Below are 17,377 nucleotides of genomic sequence, written 5' to 3' on the forward strand. Positions count from 1 at the left end.
GAGAGGCGAGAAGCGAGGCATGCCAGCGGGCAAAGGCAGCCCGGCTTACCATCCGTGTCGAATGCAGTGCCCGTTGCCAGCTTGATCATGACATCTGCCTGTAACTGAGAGATAACACCTTCTGCCTTCCACAGGTCTATTGCCAAAGCCAGAAACTTGCTGAAATCAATGCCTGCTTTGCCCAGCTCGCCCTTCAGCCGCGACCGCTCGGAGCGGCTGCCGGCGGCGGCGCACCGCTCAGTGAAGAAGTCCTTGAACTCCTCCCAGAACACGATGGAATGGCAAAAGAACTTGATCTCGTGGGAGTAGCCTGACTGAACGGCGATGGCGACGCGCGCCTGTGGATGTGCTTCACAAAACCTTTCCCACGAGTTGAAGCGCGACTTCAGCTGCTTAGCTTGGTTAGCTGCACCGCTCAATAGCGGCGTTGGACCTAGAGCCTTGCTGCCGGACTGGGCACCATGCTCATGTGTGCTCATGGGGGTTGAGTTCGTTGGAAAAGCGTATTACGGTTGCTGGGATGCCAACAGAACAAACGGGAGGGAGAATGATGCATGATTGAGGATGATGTCCCCAATGACCCTCCAGGTGGGGGGCCATCATGCCCATCATGGGGCACATCCTTACCGGGAGGCCTACCTGATCATGCCCATCATGGGGCACATCCTTACCGGGAGGCCTACCTGCAGGGGGCAACACATGGCTGTCGCACACTCCGCCGCCTCTCTACAGGCCGAGGTGCTGCCTGCTGGATGGCACTGGTACTTCATGCCGCGTGATTGAGAGTTAATCGGCGCTGCTTCAGTCGAACCGGCCGTCGTTCTACAGCCTGCGGCGCTGCGTCGGTCGCTGCTGCTCCCGGCGCAGCCACTCCACTTGCTCATCATACAACTCATCCAGGTATGCTGCATCGCTCCAATCGTCCTGCTCCAGCAGGCCGTAGTGCGCTCCTCGCCCGTGGGGCTGCTGCACAGAGCATTCCCAGCTATCCAGGCCCTCCCAAGGTGTGTCCACAGCCCAAACCCGATCTCGAACCGGGCCCCCCAGCTGGTAGGGCACGGGCGGGAGATGGAAGGGAACGGGCAGCGGCACGCCCAGCTGACCCTGCACCATCTCTGCCGCCTGACTGTCACCCTGCCGCCACTGGAGGAAGCGCACACTGGGCACTGCTGCAGTGCCTGCTGCTCCCGCTGCTGCCGCTGCCTGTGCCAGGCGGGGAGCTGCAGCTCCAGGCTGCCCGCCAGTGCAGCTGAAGCCACACCAGCGGGAGGTGCGGTATGCCGCTTCCAGGCGCGGCAGCAGCAGAACTCCCAGCTCATAGCTGCAGATGTGGAGCTGGCTGGCGTCGAGCTCAAGGCAGCCCCACGCTGCGGGGGGGGGAGGCAGCCAGCATCTCCGGGGCATACTGGCAAGCCATCAGCAGGCCAGGCAATGCGACAGGCCCAGGCTGCCCTTCTCCTGCGGCGACCCCTCCAGGCGGCATAGCACCTGCTTTGGACAGGTTGTGCGACCCCACATAGCACCAGGCGATCTCTGGACCGTGGTCGCCATGGCTCCAGCGCAGGTAGGCTTTGCTGTGGGGCATGGCCCTCTCCCGCTCGCTGGGATGCGCCGCGACCCGGTGCCGCCTGTCGGGCCTAGTCGTCCACCTGCAGGCAGCAGAAGAAGAGCAGCAGCAGGTCAGGGGCAAGGGCAAGCACACATGCACAGTTGAGCAGGCACGGACCTGTGATAATACTGCTGCAGGGATGGCTGGTCAACTTTGCACGCTGGGGTCGGCAGCCCACCAATGCCGCCCATCCAGCCCTCGATCGACTGCTGCACCTCCTCCACTGTCGGGTACACCAGCTGTAGCCCCAAGGGGCCGTTTGCTGGCAGTCCCAGCACGTCTGCACAGAGACAAGGGCAGGGCGCACACCATGCCATGCGCTGTGCTGTAGTGTGCTTTTGATGTGATGTGCTGCACCAACACGCATTCTGATGATCAGCATGCTCCCATGCCGGCGCCTTTACAACGGGGATCCAACACCTGCTCCTCACCTGTGCCGCCCTCGCAGAGGCCGGCAGCCAGGCTGTACCGGAACTCCCGCACCAGCCACCTCTCGTTCAGCAGGCCCAGGCTGCTCATCTGCGCCGCCAGCGGGGCGCCCCTGAACCTGGCGGGGAAGGCCTCCTGGCAGAGCACGGCCCGCATCCGCATGTGGCCCCACTTGTGCAGGTCAGCGCCCTTGTGCCTGCCGGGCACTGCAAGGTGGGCAGGGGAGGGGCAAGGGCAGGTAGGCAGGAGGGGCAGCAAGGCCGTGGCGGGGTGTCAATCAGGTGGAGGGAGAGGGAGAGGAGGAGGCACCAAGCGGCTGACAAGGTGCTAGTCAGGCGAATAAAAACGTGACAGCGGCCCTTTAACAGCTCGCTTGACCCCCTGCGCCCGGAATCGCCTCTGCAACCACAGCGGCAGCAGCAGCAGCGGCAGCAGCAGCAGCAGCAGCAGCAGGCACACCTGATGCCACCAGATGGCCGCGGGCCGCGCTGAAGTCGCAGCTGCGAATCAGCTGCACCAAGTGCAGGGTGGGCCCGCACGGCATCCTCAGCTCCCGTATGTATGCCTCCAGGGCTCCTTCAAATGCTGACGTCTGCGCCAGGGAGGCGGAGGGGTACGCAGGGCAGGCAACAGTCTCCTGCCGAAGAGGAATTTGCTCGCAGTGCAGAAGGTCCAGGACGGGTGCTGCCTGGCCGCACTCACCTTTGGTGACTGCTCGTCTTTGCGAGGGAAGTCTTGGGTGAAGAGCACTGCAGCATCGGGAGGCAGCGCAGCAGCCAGGCTCGTCAAAAAAGTCGGCCGAGGAGCACGGCATGATCTCACAGCCGCCCAGCGCACCCTGGGTCTTGTTGTTGCAGTCTGAGAACACTGCGTTCGCTGACATGATAATGACCCGCATGCCCCGCTCATAGTCGACCAGGAAGAACTTGCTGCAGCGTGTAGGCAGCGGCGGAGCGCACGTTAGTGCACATCATCTCTAATCCCACTCACTGCACTGTGCCGCTGCCACCTGTGGTTCGTGCCGTGGCCGCCAATTGCAGGCTCGTACACCGACGCCCTGTCCTCCAGGCCCAGGGCCCGCACGTCCGCCAGCTTCCTGCAGCCACCACACATAAGCTGGGCGTTCGGCAAGCATGGTACTGCATGGCAGTTATTGTGGTGCCTGTGGTGTAGTCTCAGGTGTAGCACGGCACGTCAACGCAGCCTCCGCGCACCGCTCTCTAGCCTGCAGCGTCCGGGGCTTGGCCCCCTCCTCCACTTTTGCTTTCTTCGCTAGCCAGGGGCGGTGGCTGACAAGCAAGATGCGCTCTGCTCGGTGCAGGTCTGGACACGCCGAGAGGAGCCATGGCAGATCCAGCATGGCGTTCTGGATGAGGATCCACCGAATGTTGCCACACACCAGGCTGGAGAGGGAGGCGCCGAGGAACCCCGCGTTCGCCCAGCTGCAGGCGGCGGCCGGTGCGCGGCGGGGAGGCGACTCAGCAGGGCGCCGCCAGTGCAAGGGGTTGACTGCCAGTGTGGGGCTGGGCAGCCCACCTGGGGATGCTGCGCACTCGCATGAGGTGCATTGGTGCGTCCAGGCAGGCTGGCTGGCTGGGGAGCAGCGCGCCCGCCCCAGCCGCCGCCGCCGCCTCGGTGGCATCGACCGCCTGCGGCTCCTGTCCCTCGCTGCCCCCGAGCTGCTGCCGGCTGCCTGCTGCTGCAGCGCTCGCAGCTGCAGGGGTGGCTGGCTCCACGACCTGCACGCTGCTACCCTGCTCGCCCCCAAACGCAGCAAGCATGGCTAGGGTTTGAGCAGTTGCTGCCCAGCTCTTCTATACATGACCTCTGTGGATGTGCAGGCGCCCAAATGATCATGGAAAGTCTCCCAGCGACACGTGAGCCAAGTTCTCCTTGCTTCCAGGCACTCTGTCAGGCCCTCACTCCCAGGCTGATGGCCATGCAGCACCCCTCACAGCCTGGCAGCCTTGGAGGCGAAGCAGCCTCGGCTGCCAGCACCAGCCCTTCTCAGGGCCCCTTCACCCCAGCCGTGCGCGGAGAGGCAGCCGCCAGCCGGCCGGGCTCGGAGCAGGAGCTGCTGCTGAGACGCGGAGAGGCAGCCGTCAGCAGGCCAGGCTCGGTGGACGCCGCGCTGCCCACGCAGCAGAGCGCCACCCCGCGGGCGCTGCCCACGGGGCGGGCTTCAGCGCCACCACAGACGACCGCAGTGCCCAAGCGGCACCTGCAGTTTTTTGACCGGGGCGGCTCGCCTGCTGCCAGTACTGCAGCACACTCCGACAGCAGTCTCTCCAGCCCCGGGCCTCTGCCCTCGGCTCTGTGCCCGAGCAGCCCACAGGGGCAGCAGCGCTCGGCAGCGACAGATGACCAGGGGCATCGCCCTGCGGCACAGGCGCTTCTGGAGGCGCAGGCCGGGGTGGCAGAGGCGGAAGCGGCGGTGCAGCAGGCGCGGCGGCAGCGGCACGAGCTGTGGCAGCTGGTAGACCGGCTGATGGCGACGGAGCGGGGGCGGGCGCGGGAAGCCGAGGGACAGCTGTGGGAGGCGCGGTACCAGGTACTGATGGCTGCTCAGCAGTTCACCATTGCACCTCAGTAACTGATGCTGGGCTGGGATGCACTGCAGGCTCGCAGGGCGCAGGAGCAGGCAGTGTCCGCACAGGAGGCAGCTGAGCGGCATGTGGCGGCGATGGAGGCGGCTGAGGCGGCAGCCCGGCAGGCGCGAGAGCAGCTGGCATCTTTGGAGACGCAATTGGAGTTAGAGCAGGGGAGGGCATCAGGCCTGCAGCACGCGGTTGATTCGCTGCGGCAGCAGCTGAAGGAAGCTGAGCAGGCACTGGCGCGGGAGAAGGGAAAGGCGAGGAGCCAGACAGACGCGCTGGCTGCTCAGCTGCATGAGCACCATTGCTTGGCGGCCGCCGCCACCGAGCATGCCGCTGGACTGCGGCAGCAGCTCCTCGAGGAGCGGCGGCAGCTGGAGCTGGAGCAGCAGCAGCGCAGGGAGGTGGAAGCTCAGCTCGCTGAAGCTGATGAGGTGGCGCGGGCCAGGGAGGGAGAGGTGGAGCAGCTTCGGGAGCAGGAGCAGCGAGAGACGGCTTCGTGGCTTCGGCAGGTGGAGGAGGCGGTGCAGGCGCGGCGTGAGCTGGAGCTGCGCAACGGCAGCCTGCGGCAGCAGGCACAGCGGGCGAGAGAGGAGGCGGCCGCCGCCGAGGCGCGAGCTGCATCGGAGCGCCAGCAGCGGCAGCAGGCGGAGGAGGGCAGGGCCGCCCTGCTGGCCCAGCTGCGGGAGGCAGATGGCCGCCTCGAGGCGCTGGATGGCGACTGCCGCAGCCTGGTGGCGGCCCAGCAGCAGGCAGAGGAGGCCAGGTCGGCTGCGGAGGGTGTGATGCGGGAGCAGGAGGCGGCGCTGGCGCATCTGGAGCAGCGCCTGCACGACTTGTCTGAGCAGGTGGGTGGCTGGGTGGTGTGGAGCGCCGGCCCACCACGAACTTGCTGAAGCTATCTCCGCTGCCCACCGAGTGACAGACACACAGTCGACGCCCGCTGCCGCCACCGGTGCCTGGCCGCAGGCGGCGGGGCAGCAGGCGCTGCTGAGGGAGCGGGGCGAAGCGCTGGAGGAGCGGCAGGCGGCGGTGCGCCTGCTTGAGGCGGAGCAGCAGGAGGCGGCGGCGGCGGCCCACGACTGCCAGCAGGAGGCGGCCGCGCTGCGCCTGTCGCTGCGGCTGGAGGGCGGCGAGAAGGAGGAGGCTTTGGAGCAGCTGCAGGTGGGAGGGGTGGCGTTGGGCCCCAGATGCAGGTCGCTAGTGCACCACCGCAACCACCACCACCAGATCCCAACCAGCTCACCCACCTGCAGCCCACACACGCACGTGCACATCAGCTCAGCTCTCCTGCCTTATATCATCACCACCTGCGTGCAGGAGGTGCAAGCCGAGCTGGCAGGCCTGCGCCTCGACCACGGCGTGCTGGCGGCGCGCATGCGGTGCATCGAGGGCAGCGAGGAGGCGTGCCGGGCGCAGGATCTGGGGCAGCTGGAGCAGCTGGTGGGGACCATAGAGGCGGCGGTGCCCAAGCTCAGGTGGGCCGCTCTCTTGAGCCCTGGGGAACACAGTAAGGCTTTCTGTCAATACTCTCAGGGGCACATGCCCTGCCAGTGCCTGGACCTGTCTCCACCCAGTCCAACCGCCACCATGTGTCACACACAACGCCACCAGGAACATCGTGACCGAGCGGCGCATCGAGGCGGCCCGCAGCGAGCTGGAGGCCTCCGCCGCCAGCCAGCTGACCTGCGGCATCTGCTGGGCCAGCCAGCGGGATACCTTCCTCAACTGCGGCCACCTCATCTGCAGGCAAGCTAGCGCTGCACGCCTTGCATCGCTGGCAGGAATAGAGCAGCACAAGTGGATGCCCACGACTTTGTGCTGCTGTGGTGTGTGCTTGTGTGTGTGTGCAGGGCGTGCAGCGAGCGCATGTCGGCCTGCCCCGTCTGCCGAGTAGCCATCGCCTCCAGGACGCGTGCATTTGTGTGATTGGGTTGCAACACAATGCAAAATGAAAATGGAAACAAAATGGATGCTGCTGAGCAGCAACAATTGAGTGAAGCAGCAGCGGGGCCGGCAAAAATCAAGCAGTGCTGGGCGAGAAGGTTCTTGAAGCTATTTAGCAGTTCAGGTGATTGCAATCCAGCGATCACAACCTCGTCCCGCTATCACACTTCCTCTGCGATGCTTTGCAGCGGGTTGGCCTGCTCGCTGCCCTTGCCCGCCGCTTTGCCCACCGCTGCCACCGCTGTGCCGCCGCTGGGCGCCTTTGGGTCTGCCTCTTCCTGGAAGGAGCTGCCCACCTGCACCTCCTCCGTCTCTGTGTGCTCTCCAGCCGGCTTATCGTGCAAGAAGTGCAGCATGCACTCCTTCTGGTGCTGGTCTTTGGTAAGAAGGTAAGGCCCGATGACCTTCTCTCTGCACGGCGCAGCCCAGGACAGATGAGTGGCAGAAGCGCATCAGATTGAGGCAGCAGGCTCAAACATGGCAAGGGTGGTTGGGCGGGGGGGCAGGCACAGGGTTGGGCAGAGGCAGGGCCTCACTTGAACAGCTGCAGCTCGCACGCGGGTGCCCCACACAGGTCCTCCAGCGGCAGCTCCTTCTTGTTGTACAGCACCTGCGGGACAGGCGGTACAAGCCAAGCAGTACATACCGGATCAGCACAGACTAGGGCTAGTCACAACTGCCCTGATGCAACCCCAGCTTGGAGTTCCCCGCCTCGCCCGCATGTCCCACCTTTCGTCCCCCACAACCACACACACAAACCACCACCACAGACACTACACGCCGCCAATCTTGCCTTGACAAAGTGCTGGCCGCTGGGCTGCTGCCACAGCTCCAGCGTGAGGTTGGACAGGTAGGGCGGCCAGTCCTCCACGTGCTTGCCCAGCGCCGCCAGCAGCGGCATCAGGCTGCTGTCGTGGCCAGAGTAGAGGAACATACGGGTGTCCCCCGCCTCGCCCGCCGCCGCCGCCTCCATGCGCCGCACCATCATCTCCATCAGAACTCCCATGCCCAGCCGCAGCACCTCGTGAGTCTTGCCTGCAGCCAACCAGCGCCGGCGCCAGGCAGGCAGGCAGCGGCAGGTTGACAGGCAGGGGCAGGTGGTGCCGCGTGTGCCGCCCGTGCAGTCAGTCAGCAGCCGCAGCAGGCGAGCCAACCCCGGCCCATGCCCTCAAATCAGGCCAGACCTGTGTCGGGGTGCGGCGCGATGACGTGCATGAAGCGGGCGGTTGCCAGGCGGTCGATGTCCCGCAGGAGCTGCTCGTCCCGCATGCCTGCAGCCAGCCGCGCGGGGCAGGGTGGGTGGCAAGGTGCGGCGGAAGCTCTGAAATTTAACCTTTCGGGCGGCGGCACTGCAGCTGCTCCGGAATCGCAAGCAAACGCGCCCGATGGGGAGGCGCTCCGCAGTCCCAGAGGCAGCCAGCACCGCAGCATCAGCCAAAACGGAAACCGGAAAAGGAAAGAGCAAGGCCAGGGCCCGACTGGGCGTTCAGCACACCCCTCCCCTGGCCCTCCCCGGGGGCCCCTCCCTGCCGGGGGGTCTGCTGCCGGGCAATTGCGTAATGCAGTTCCACAAAGCTGACGGGTTGTCGGCCCGCAGGCCCCAGGCCCCACGCCACCCCTGCCTGCCCGCCTCCACCGCCGGGTCGGCGCCCAGCTCCGACGCCTCTGCGGCGGCGGCGGGGACGCAGGCGGGCGAGCGGGCGGGAATCGAGCGGGAAGCGGCAAGGGGAGGGCACAGCAGCGCGTAATCCAACAGCCCAGGCAGCGAGAGCCCGAGGTGCTGCATCTCCGCCCCGCTCCACACCACACCAGCCAGCAGCAGCCAGCGCCTGACTAAGCCTTCTCCACCCCGCGGGACGCTTGGCTGCACCCCAAGCGCCGCATGCCATCCACGGGCAGCCCCCTCACCTCGCTGCTGCCGGTGCAGGTCCTGCATCAGCTGGTGCAGCCTGCCGCAGCTCTTCACGTTGGTGTACAGCACCTCGTCGATCTCTTCTGTGGTGTGCACCGTGATGGGATGTGCCGTGCCGGGGAACAGCCCGCTCAGCACCCCCTGCGCAGCAGGGGTGGTTCGTGGGGGCAGGACCGTACGATTGGCGGTCGAGGAGCTGGGCTGGAAGCAGCAACCCAGGAGGCTGCCGCCGTGGACCACACCCCGCATCGCCGCAGCCCGCCCAGCCACAACCACCAGCTCCAGCCAAACCACACACACACACACACACCAACACACACCGCCAGCCCACCTGCAGGGTGGCGATGGTGCGCGAGTAGTTTGTGGTGCGGGCGTTGACCACTCCCTCGGCGTGCGCGCCCGGCAGCACGCCGTGCACCAAGTGGTAGCGCCAGCGCAGCCAGCGCCCAAACGCCAGCGCCTGCTGCTGCCCTACTAGCGTCAGCTCGCCCTTGGAGCAGCCGCCCTCGTACCTCTGCCTGACCTGCTTCGCAGGAGAAGGCAGGCGGGCAGGCAGGTTGGACGGGGACGAGCGGGGGAGGGCAGGGCAAGGCAGGGCACGTGGCAAACAATGCGCCGAGAGAGAGCAGCTGCTGTGGGCATGGTGCTCTTGTAAGGCTCTGGCTGGCGGCTGCCCCCATGCAAATCACCTGCTTTTCATCGTCCTGATTGATTGGCCGTGGCCTGCCATCTATCGCCAGCACATTCACCGGCACTGCATCATAGGCCTTGCCGCACACATCCCACTTGGGGCCTGCACCGGTCAGGCAGGAGAGCGGGTGGCAGAACTGCGGCGTGAGCGGCCCAGCGCTGCCAGGTGTGGGCAGGCACCTCAGACGCCCTTAGTACGAGGAGTTGCATGTGCGTGCCAGCTCAGCAGCTGCCAGCTCATCGGCAACTGAGGCGCAGGCCGCGACCCACCTAGCTCAGGCCAGTACTTTTGCCCAAGCGGGGTGCGGGCACCGTGCCTGCACCACCAGGCAGAAAGTTAGACGGCCGGTTGGGGACGGGTGCAGCGCAGCCGTGCCCCTTGCAGGCGCGGCAGACCTGGCTCCAGCGCTGCGCCAGCTGCCAGCACCACGGCAGGCTGGCAGGCGGATCGATCAAACACACAAATCACACAAGGTGGACAAGGTGGTTTGAGCACCAGCAGCCTGCCAGGCGCACCTGAACACGACCTGCACCAGCTTCAGCTCCCTCTTCTGGTCGCCCTCGGCGCCCTCGCTCTCCGCGGACTGGGGCACGATGAAGGCCTTGGCGACCGCCAGAGCGGCGGTGAAGCCGACGCCGGTGGCGATCAGGTGGCGCCTGGCGGCCCGCGCCGCCGACGCCCGGCCAGCCATCCGGCTGGCGGCCTGCTATGTCTGCGGGGAGAACTGGTTGGATGCAGTGCTGCCGACTGTGAGCTTAATACAAAAAGGATTCTGCAGGGAAACAAAGGCCAGCGCGGCACCTGCAGGCCAGGCAATAGAGCAGCGGGGTGGGCGTGTGGCGGCGGCAGCGGTCGGCACAGTTCTAGAGCGGCATCACCCCCTTCAAAGTCGCTGCATAAAGCCCTCTCTGTCAGTCCCTGCGGTCAACCCCCCCGCGCCGCACAGCCGCTCGCTCACCGCAGCAAACAAGAGGTTCAACGGCGTTTCTGGGCTGGGCGTTCGCAAAGCAAGCAATGACGGGGTGCGACAAGTGCTGGAGCTTTACGGTTTGGCTGGAATGGCGTCCGTTTGAGTTGACATGGCCGCGCCTCGCTGGCTGTGCGCAGCTGCCGTCTGCCTCCACACCCGTTGGGGCTCAGGCAAATATGTATTACACGTCGAGAAAAATCAACATGGTGTTTGATGTACAGAAGATGGTCCTACTCGGGGACTGCAGCCAAGCCATCGCCGCCTCCTGCCGACGAGTTGGTTTTGCTTCCTGCCGTCACCCAAGCAAGTGCTGCGCACACTCCACATCTCGCCTGGCGCTAACTGTGGAGCATGATCTCGCCTGGCGCTAGCTGCGGCGCATTCGCAGCTCCAGGCGCACGCGGGCGGCGCCATTGTGCATGAAGCGGGAGTCCTCCGCCCAGAAGCCATCCCAGGTGATGGGCTGCCCGCCGTGCTGTGAGGTGTTCTTCACAGTACGCTTGCCAGAGCCGCATCCGGCACTGGGCAAAAACGACTTGGTGCCTTGTTTGACAGCCAGACTTTGAGAGGCGCAAAGCTGAAGTGCGTACTTCACCTGCAGCAACAGCAGGGCCAGGTGAAACACAACCACAGGAAATGACTTGCGGAGAAAAGGCATGTTTCTCAGAGCACCTTGATGCCATACAGCCCCTGGTTCCCTTTGTCAAAATCAGGGAAGCCCTTGCAGGCGTAGTCAATTGATGGGTAAAGGTAAATGTGTAAGTTGTCATCATTTTGCAGCAGTCTCACTCGCCAATAGTAACCCCCCCAGTAACAAGGGTTTGTGTACACAGAGGGGCCTGAAGGGCGTGTAGCCTGCAGGCAGGTGATTTCGGCTACACTCAGGACAGTCTGTCGGCAAGTCCGCCCGGCAACGAAACATGCATTGGCATACTCACCTGAAGCTCAAAATCTGCTGCCTTTGAGTGCCTTGCCAGCAGATGAGGGCGCGGCGTCCACCAGCGCTCGCAGTTGGCCACGAGGGTGTCTGCTGCGCCGCCGGTTGCAAGGAGCTCCTGCCAAGCTGCAGCTACTGATGGTTCTGCTACCTGCACCCATGCAACAGCCAAATAGGCCAGGTGAGTGAAACCAAGCATAGGTGCAAGCAAGCAGAGGTGCAAGCAAGCAGAAACGCTGGTGCCTCACCGCTCGGAACAGCAGCGCCTTGTCGGGATCAAAGATGCGCATGAACTCGTGCCGCATGTGGTAGTTCCACAGCACGCTGACTGGGATGGCTGGGAAGCGGATGCGGCAGCAGATGGTGGCGATGCGCTCTCTGGCGCCTGGGTCGGTGGCCTTAATGTTGCGCTCCGCCCAGTAGGCAAAGGCCGCCAGCACTGCAGGTTGTGTGCACAGTGGACGAGTGAGTAGGTCGGAGCTAGAACTGGGGCCCGGACATGCCAGCTTAGCAGCAGTAGCAGTACAACCTGTGGTCTCGGTGTCTGCATCCACACTGTCGTCAGCAAAAATGCAATCCTGCGGCATTCGGGCAAGCGCACAGCCTCTTGCCACAGTCTTGCAGCCGCGAGAGACACTGATGTGCCTGCAAGCCCATCAGGCAGGTGCTGGCTCACCCGCAGCAGGCCAAATGGGATGCGGGCAAACAACTTGCGCCGCCGCTCGCTGTTCAGCATGACCTGCATCGGTCCCAGATACTGCAGCAGCTGCTGCTGCTCTCCAGATTCAGCCATGGAGGTGCCTGCCACCAGCAGCTTGCACAACCTGTCACATGCAGCTGCCGCCAGCTTGTCTGCCTTGGCCTGAAGTTGGTCGTGGCCCGAGGTGCCAGTCTCCAGGACTGACAACAGGGTGAGGCATGGCGTGGCAGACATAGTCGGCACCTGCACAACGCACCCAGGCATCACTTCTCACATACGATGGTGTTGGGCATTCAGAAGCAGCGCTGGCGATCAAAGCACAGCTCACCTGCTGCTGCAGCTGCTGCACACAGGCCAGCACTGCCACCTCCACCGCATGTTCCCGCGCCAGCAGCAGCAGCTGAACCTGAGCCTCAAAGCCTGCAGCAGTGCACAAGTTTGCTTGGAGCGTGGCGCTGCTTGATGGTGAGGCCATGCGCATGGGAGGATGCTGGCAGCTGGCAGCCACACCCTCCGACGCTTGGCGCACCCTCAGGAACCTCGCCGCCTATGCTGTGAATGAAGGCCACCAGGCGCTGATAAACAGCCTCCTCAGCCTCGTCGCAACACTGCACCACCAGCTCTTTCGCAGCATTGACTGGCCAGTGCTCTATCCAGGCCCTGGGCAGGGGAAAGGGGAGGCAGGCGAGCGGTGTGGATGCATGGCATGCTGGCTGAATTCTCGAGGCGGCAGTTATTTTCTTCCCTCACCGGAACTTCTCCGACATCGTCGCCAGCAGGGCCGTGCAGACCGGCAGCTTGACGCGGCGCGGCTGCTGCTGCAGGTGAGCAGCATGCCGAGTCCTGGGCCGCTTAGCGGTGTGCTCTGAACCCTCTGCCGCCACGTTGCCAGGAGGGAACTAGAGCACCAGTGCCCCATCACGATGCTGATGCCCCATGGGCACCATTAGATCGAGCGGGTTCACCATGATGCCTGCAGCAGCCGGGAACCACGCGCGCCGGGCTGGTTGGCGCGCGCAGCTGCCTCGCGGCGGCGCGGCTCTGAGACGGATGTGCGGCTGGCGCGCCTGCTGGTTCGCACAAATTATTTTGGTTCAGGTGTAAACAACACAGCAAGTACCTGCGTAACAGCACACAGCCTCCCCACACCCGCGACCACCACCACGTCGCTGCGTACGGGATGCACCTCCGGCAGGACTTCCACTGGAAGAATTAGTGGCCTGTGTCAGTCGCGGAGGAGTTGCAGCTGCTGCACCTGCTGCTGCTGGTTTGGATGCCGCCGAGTCGATCGACAGGGCCCAGGTGAGCAACGAAAGGTTCACAAAGCGCAGGTGAGCACGCTTCTCCGGCGTGACAGGGTTGTCGTGTGTGCGCAGTACAGCGGCGGTAGAGCGCGGAGAATGCAACGCAACAGCCATGGGTCTGTCCTTCTGGTGCTGCCGATTACAGTAGCTTGCTGGGGAGAGGACGTATCATTTGAAAGAGGTGTTAGTTGTGAACAGAGAGCAAACAGTGGTTCAAGTTCAGCGTGATTCCAACGCTTGAGGGGGCGAAGTCATAGCTAGGCTGCCTGCCGCCCGCCGCCTCACGGCCGCTCCTTGCGGCTGCCCGCCAGCATGCCCGCAAACACGGTGCGGCGGCAGTGGGAGATGGGGTCAAAGATGCGGCGCACGTCGTGCACCTCCACCGCCGCCTCACACAGCGGGCACGCGTGCTCCACAGAGGCTGCGTGAGTCATGTCGCGGCCGCGGCACGGAAAGTGGCAGCCTGCGGGGTGGAGCAGGGGCACCGGAGGAGTGGAGCGCAGCGTGCGGCCAGATAGGACGGCGTCTGAGTATCCGCGGCTGGTTGGAAGGCGTCTGGAGCTTGTCAGAAGCATGCACTCAACCGTCAGCCAGCGAGCCAGCCAGCAGCACTCACTGGGGCACTCGCTCCAGTCGCCCAGCAGCATGCGCTTGCCGCTGGCGGCGCAGAACGGCAGCGCCCGCTGGCATGTAGTGCAGGCCAGGCTGGTGTCGGGGCCGGCGGCGCCGCAGAACAGGCAGTCGCCCAGCGGCTCTGCCAGCTCCCCGTCGGCCGTCCTGCAGCAGCAGCACTACCATGGCGCCATCAAGAGCCAGGACCGCCGTTATCTCCAAACCCAAAAGCGCCCCCCAGGCACACATCTCCCTGGCCTCACAGCACTGCGCCGCCTCCGCCTGCCGCACCCCCATGCCAAGTCTGCACGGCCACGCTGCGGCATCCAGCCACCCGGCCACCCACCAGGCGGGCTGCTTGGCGATTGCCTCAATCTTCTTGGCATAGGCCGCCGACACCTGGCCGGCATGCTGGTCAGTCAGCACCGCCGCCCAGCGCTGCACGCATCGACAGCACCGCAACAGAGGCTGTAATGTGGTGATGGTAGTGGGTGTGTGAAGCAGCTGTGAGCAGGCAGGGGGCAGGCAGACTGCTCATCCTCCCCAGGATCAACAGGGATCTGGCGGGCCTTGGCAGCACTGGCAGCACCGCCGGGCCGCCGTCCCAGCCCGTCGGCCCACCTGAGCGGGGCTGTGCAGCGCGGCGCGGTGGCACTCAATGACGGTAGACGTCAGGATGGGCACCACATGCTTGGGGAAGGCCTGTATGCTGTCGGCCACCACCAGCAGCAGGCGGGCGGCTGCCAGATGGTCCCCCTGCCGCACCAGCTGGCGAACCAGGAGGTAGGTGTGCAGCAGGTGCAGCGCGGAGAGCAGGGGCTGGGTGGCGGCGGCGCCGTGCTGCTGCAGCTGCAGGCACACTTGGAGCAGCTGGTCCCGTGCCACCTGCGTGTGTGTGCAGGTGGGGAGGAGGGGCCTGGGGTGCAGCATGTAGGTGGGCAATGGCAGCAGCAGGCCGGTGGTGGCAGTGGACCACTACGAGGCAGTGCACTGTGCCTGTCGGACACAGAAAATGTCTGACAATGCAGAAGGCAGCAGCAGCAGCAGCAGCTGGAATGTAACCTGGCACTGGCGGTCCCGTGCCCGGGCCGCTGACAGCCGCCAACCAGCCGGAGCGGGTGGCACAGACAGCCCCAGCCCACGTGGGACCCAGCAGGCAAAATTCTTGCTCTCCGCAGGGCTAAAAGCGGGCGGCCTAACGATAAGGACAGCCCACGGAACAGCCTGCATGTGCACGCACCCCTGCCCAGCACCAAACGCACCCCTCCCCAGCACCACCACATGTCTTCCCAGCCAACCTTGCACCCCAACCAGAACAACCCACAACCAACCTTGTAGTTGCCATTCGCCTGCTCCTGCTGGGCACGGGCCACCGCTACCGCGCAGGCCTGCTCGCTGTTGCCCAGCCTGAGGTGGAGCTCCAGCAATGCGGGCCCTACAGCATCCACCGCCTGCGGAGCCCAACGATGGACACATAGAGAGCAAGCAACGTGCATCACCAAACATACCCATGGGTGTTGCTGAAGGGCGGCCCTGCCTGAACCTGGTGATCGGCGAAAGACAGCACCTGCCGCACCTGCAGGTGCTCCAGCACCACCGCCACAACAGCGGGCTCTTTGACGTCCCCAGCCAGCTGGATGGCGGCAGCGATGGAGTCGCCACCGGCCTGCACGAGTGAGCGGGGTGGGCAAAAACGAGCCAAAAACGCCAGTGCACCGTCGATGCCAACACATAGCGGAGTGTGGTGGCAGCTTGGAGGACCGGGTGTGGGCGTGGAGTAGATGTGCTGGCAGAAGGGCAGCGCTGCGCTTGCCTGGATGAAGAGCCGGGCCGCGTGCTCGTGCTTGCCCGCCAGCGCGCTGAGCTCTGCGGCCAGCGCCAGCTGCTTGTCCACTTCGTAGTGGGTGGCCGCCAGCTGGGCGGCCTCGGCGCTGGCGTGGCGGCGCGCCCAGTCGGCAAACGCGGCCATGCAGCCGTTGCGCTGGGCCAGCAGGAAAGCTGCGGTACAGTTGCCTCCGGTGCAGTACAGCTCCATGGCCAGCTCCAGCCTGCCGCTGCGCTCGCAGTGGCGGGCCACCGCCAGGCTGGCCTCCGCGCTGTGCGCACGCTGTGCCAGCTGGGCGGCTGAGTCAGCATCCTCCAGGCGCTCCAGCAGCACCCGCACTGCCGCCGGGATGTCGCCCGCCTGCTCGTATGCATGCACGGCATCTCGGAAGCTGCCCAGGTCTGCAGGAGTAGTTGGGTAGAAACATGGTAGGGGATTGGTTGGGTAGCTGTCTAGTGGCAGGAGAAACAAAATGACTGGCAGAGAGCTCTATCCTCGCCTGGCAGCAGTGCTGGCAAGCAAGGAAACAGCCTTGGGGAGAAGGGGCATGGCCAAGATGCGCCATCCGCCACTCTCCCGCAGGCCGCCGCCGCGCTGCTGCTGCCGCCTTACCTTCCTTGGTCTGGGCATACTTGAGCCACAGCTCGGGGCTGCCGGCGTGCGTCATCATGCCATCCAGCAGTGAAAACTCGCGGCAGCTCAGGAAGAGCCGCGCCGCGCGCTCGGGCTGCCCCGCCTGAGCATACAGCTGCCCCGCCTGCACCCGGCGGCACGCAGGAGGAGCGGCGTACGTTTGGCTGTTGGCAAAGGGCGCAGGCCAGCGAAGCCTGAAGAGCCTCTCTAATACAAAAATGGCATTGAACATGAACAGGCACCACCGCCACCACCACCACCCCACAATTCCACGCACCTACAGACACCCCAACATTCACCCCCACACACCGCAGCCCCAGCCCCAGCCCCAGCCCCAGCCCACCTCCTTGGCATGCTGCGCCTGGTCCAGCAGCGCAGCGCACTCCAGCACGAGGTCGGCGCTGCCGCTGGCCGCTGCCAGCTCCATGCCCTGCTCCACATCCCCCAGCAGGATGCTGCACCTAGCCATGCCCGCCTCGCACTCGGCCCGGCGCTGGTACGCGGCCGCGGCACCTCCCGTCACGAGGTCTGGCTCCGCCACAGCCTGCTGGTACAAAGCCATGGCTGCGCCCACCTGCGGCACGCCGGCAAGAGGAGCATCGGCAGCAGCAGGAGCATTGCGTGTGAGTGGATGGTAGCGAATGAGGCGGGCAAGGCGAGCAGCAGCAACAGCTGCACATTCTTGCAGTACTACTGCTCGTATGGTGATAAGAGCAGACCCTCAGGAATCCCCACCTGCCCATCCGCCTCCAGTGCCTGCGCCCGCAGCAGCGACAGGCTGCCCACCGCATGCGGCTCCAGCTCTTCAGCCAGCTCGATGGCGCGATCCCAGTGGCCCAGCTGGCGCCGCACCTCGATGGCGGCGGTGGGGCGGGAGCTGGACAGCAGCAGCTGCTCGGCACGGTCGGGGTCACCTACAAGGATGCAAGGCGCAGGCACGTCGTTGAAGGCAGGCCCGGTGATACTCGTGTCAGTTGGAGCAGGCACGGCAGCAAACGTGCAGCCTCCACCATGGCTTGTGGGAGATCCCACCCTCCCAGCCAGCAGTTTGGAGGGCCCCCTCTCCCAGCCAGCCTGGGCGAGTCAGCACTGACCTCCCGTGATGGCCACGATGCGCCCCGTCACCAGGTTTTCATCCTGCACCTCCAGCAGCGGCCGCAGCTGCGCCAGCGCCTCCTCGTCGCCCGCCGCCTCGACGCCGCCACCGCCACGCG

General features: G+C 65.2%; 6 protein-coding genes across 6 annotated transcripts; 1 reads left to right on the forward strand and 5 right to left on the reverse strand.

Moving 5' to 3' along the window:
- Positions 1-822: 822 nt before the first annotated feature.
- On the reverse strand, positions 823-1,585 carry CHLNCDRAFT_143336 (hypothetical protein; the record flags this gene model as incomplete). Its single annotated transcript, XM_005849906.1, has 2 exons — positions 823-1,367; positions 1,489-1,585. The coding sequence occupies 2 exons, from the start codon at positions 1,583-1,585 to the stop codon at positions 823-825; spliced, it is 642 nt and encodes a 213-aa protein (XP_005849968.1).
- A 52-nt stretch (positions 1,586-1,637) lies between these two features.
- Positions 1,638-3,819, reverse strand: CHLNCDRAFT_143337 (hypothetical protein; the record flags this gene model as incomplete). Its single annotated transcript, XM_005849907.1, has 9 exons — positions 1,638-1,649; positions 1,825-1,889; positions 2,041-2,244; positions 2,498-2,630; positions 2,741-2,787; positions 2,876-2,967; positions 3,048-3,134; positions 3,253-3,480; positions 3,575-3,819. The coding sequence occupies 9 exons, from the start codon at positions 3,817-3,819 to the stop codon at positions 1,638-1,640; spliced, it is 1,113 nt and encodes a 370-aa protein (XP_005849969.1).
- A 902-nt stretch (positions 3,820-4,721) lies between these two features.
- CHLNCDRAFT_143339 (hypothetical protein) lies at positions 4,722-6,561 on the forward strand (the record flags this gene model as incomplete). The annotated part of the gene is made up of 5 exons (XM_005849647.1): positions 4,722-5,480; positions 5,602-5,796; positions 5,953-6,110; positions 6,247-6,432; positions 6,486-6,561. 5 exons carry the CDS (start codon positions 4,722-4,724, stop codon positions 6,559-6,561), a joined length of 1,374 nt encoding a protein of 457 aa, XP_005849709.1.
- A 179-nt stretch (positions 6,562-6,740) lies between these two features.
- CHLNCDRAFT_143340 (hypothetical protein) lies at positions 6,741-9,873 on the reverse strand (the record flags this gene model as incomplete). The annotated part of the gene is made up of 10 exons (XM_005849908.1): positions 6,741-6,990; positions 7,116-7,189; positions 7,379-7,614; positions 7,764-7,850; positions 8,191-8,244; positions 8,488-8,632; positions 8,823-9,014; positions 9,181-9,284; positions 9,452-9,498; positions 9,698-9,873. 10 exons carry the CDS (start codon positions 9,871-9,873, stop codon positions 6,741-6,743), a joined length of 1,365 nt encoding a protein of 454 aa, XP_005849970.1.
- A 646-nt stretch (positions 9,874-10,519) lies between these two features.
- CHLNCDRAFT_143341 (expressed protein) lies at positions 10,520-12,757 on the reverse strand (the record flags this gene model as incomplete). The annotated part of the gene is made up of 9 exons (XM_005849909.1): positions 10,520-10,747; positions 11,091-11,240; positions 11,338-11,528; positions 11,619-11,667; positions 11,766-12,032; positions 12,118-12,209; positions 12,319-12,449; positions 12,540-12,607; positions 12,734-12,757. The coding sequence occupies 9 exons, from the start codon at positions 12,755-12,757 to the stop codon at positions 10,520-10,522; spliced, it is 1,200 nt and encodes a 399-aa protein (XP_005849971.1).
- A 617-nt stretch (positions 12,758-13,374) lies between these two features.
- Positions 13,375-17,354, reverse strand: CHLNCDRAFT_143342 (hypothetical protein; the record flags this gene model as incomplete). The annotated part of the gene is made up of 11 exons (XM_005849910.1): positions 13,375-13,556; positions 13,710-13,870; positions 14,052-14,143; positions 14,327-14,590; positions 15,037-15,156; positions 15,282-15,371; positions 15,435-15,931; positions 16,143-16,287; positions 16,507-16,737; positions 16,899-17,077; positions 17,258-17,354. Coding segments are annotated over 11 exons (2,058 nt in total), but the record flags the coding sequence as incomplete, so codon positions are not given.
- Between the last annotated feature and the right edge of the window lie 23 nt (positions 17,355-17,377).

Source organism: Chlorella variabilis, assembly GCF_000147415.1.
Source record: "Chlorella variabilis unplaced genomic scaffold CHLNCscaffold_5, whole genome shotgun sequence".
Classification (NCBI taxonomy): Eukaryota; Viridiplantae; Chlorophyta; class Trebouxiophyceae; order Chlorellales; family Chlorellaceae; genus Chlorella; species Chlorella variabilis.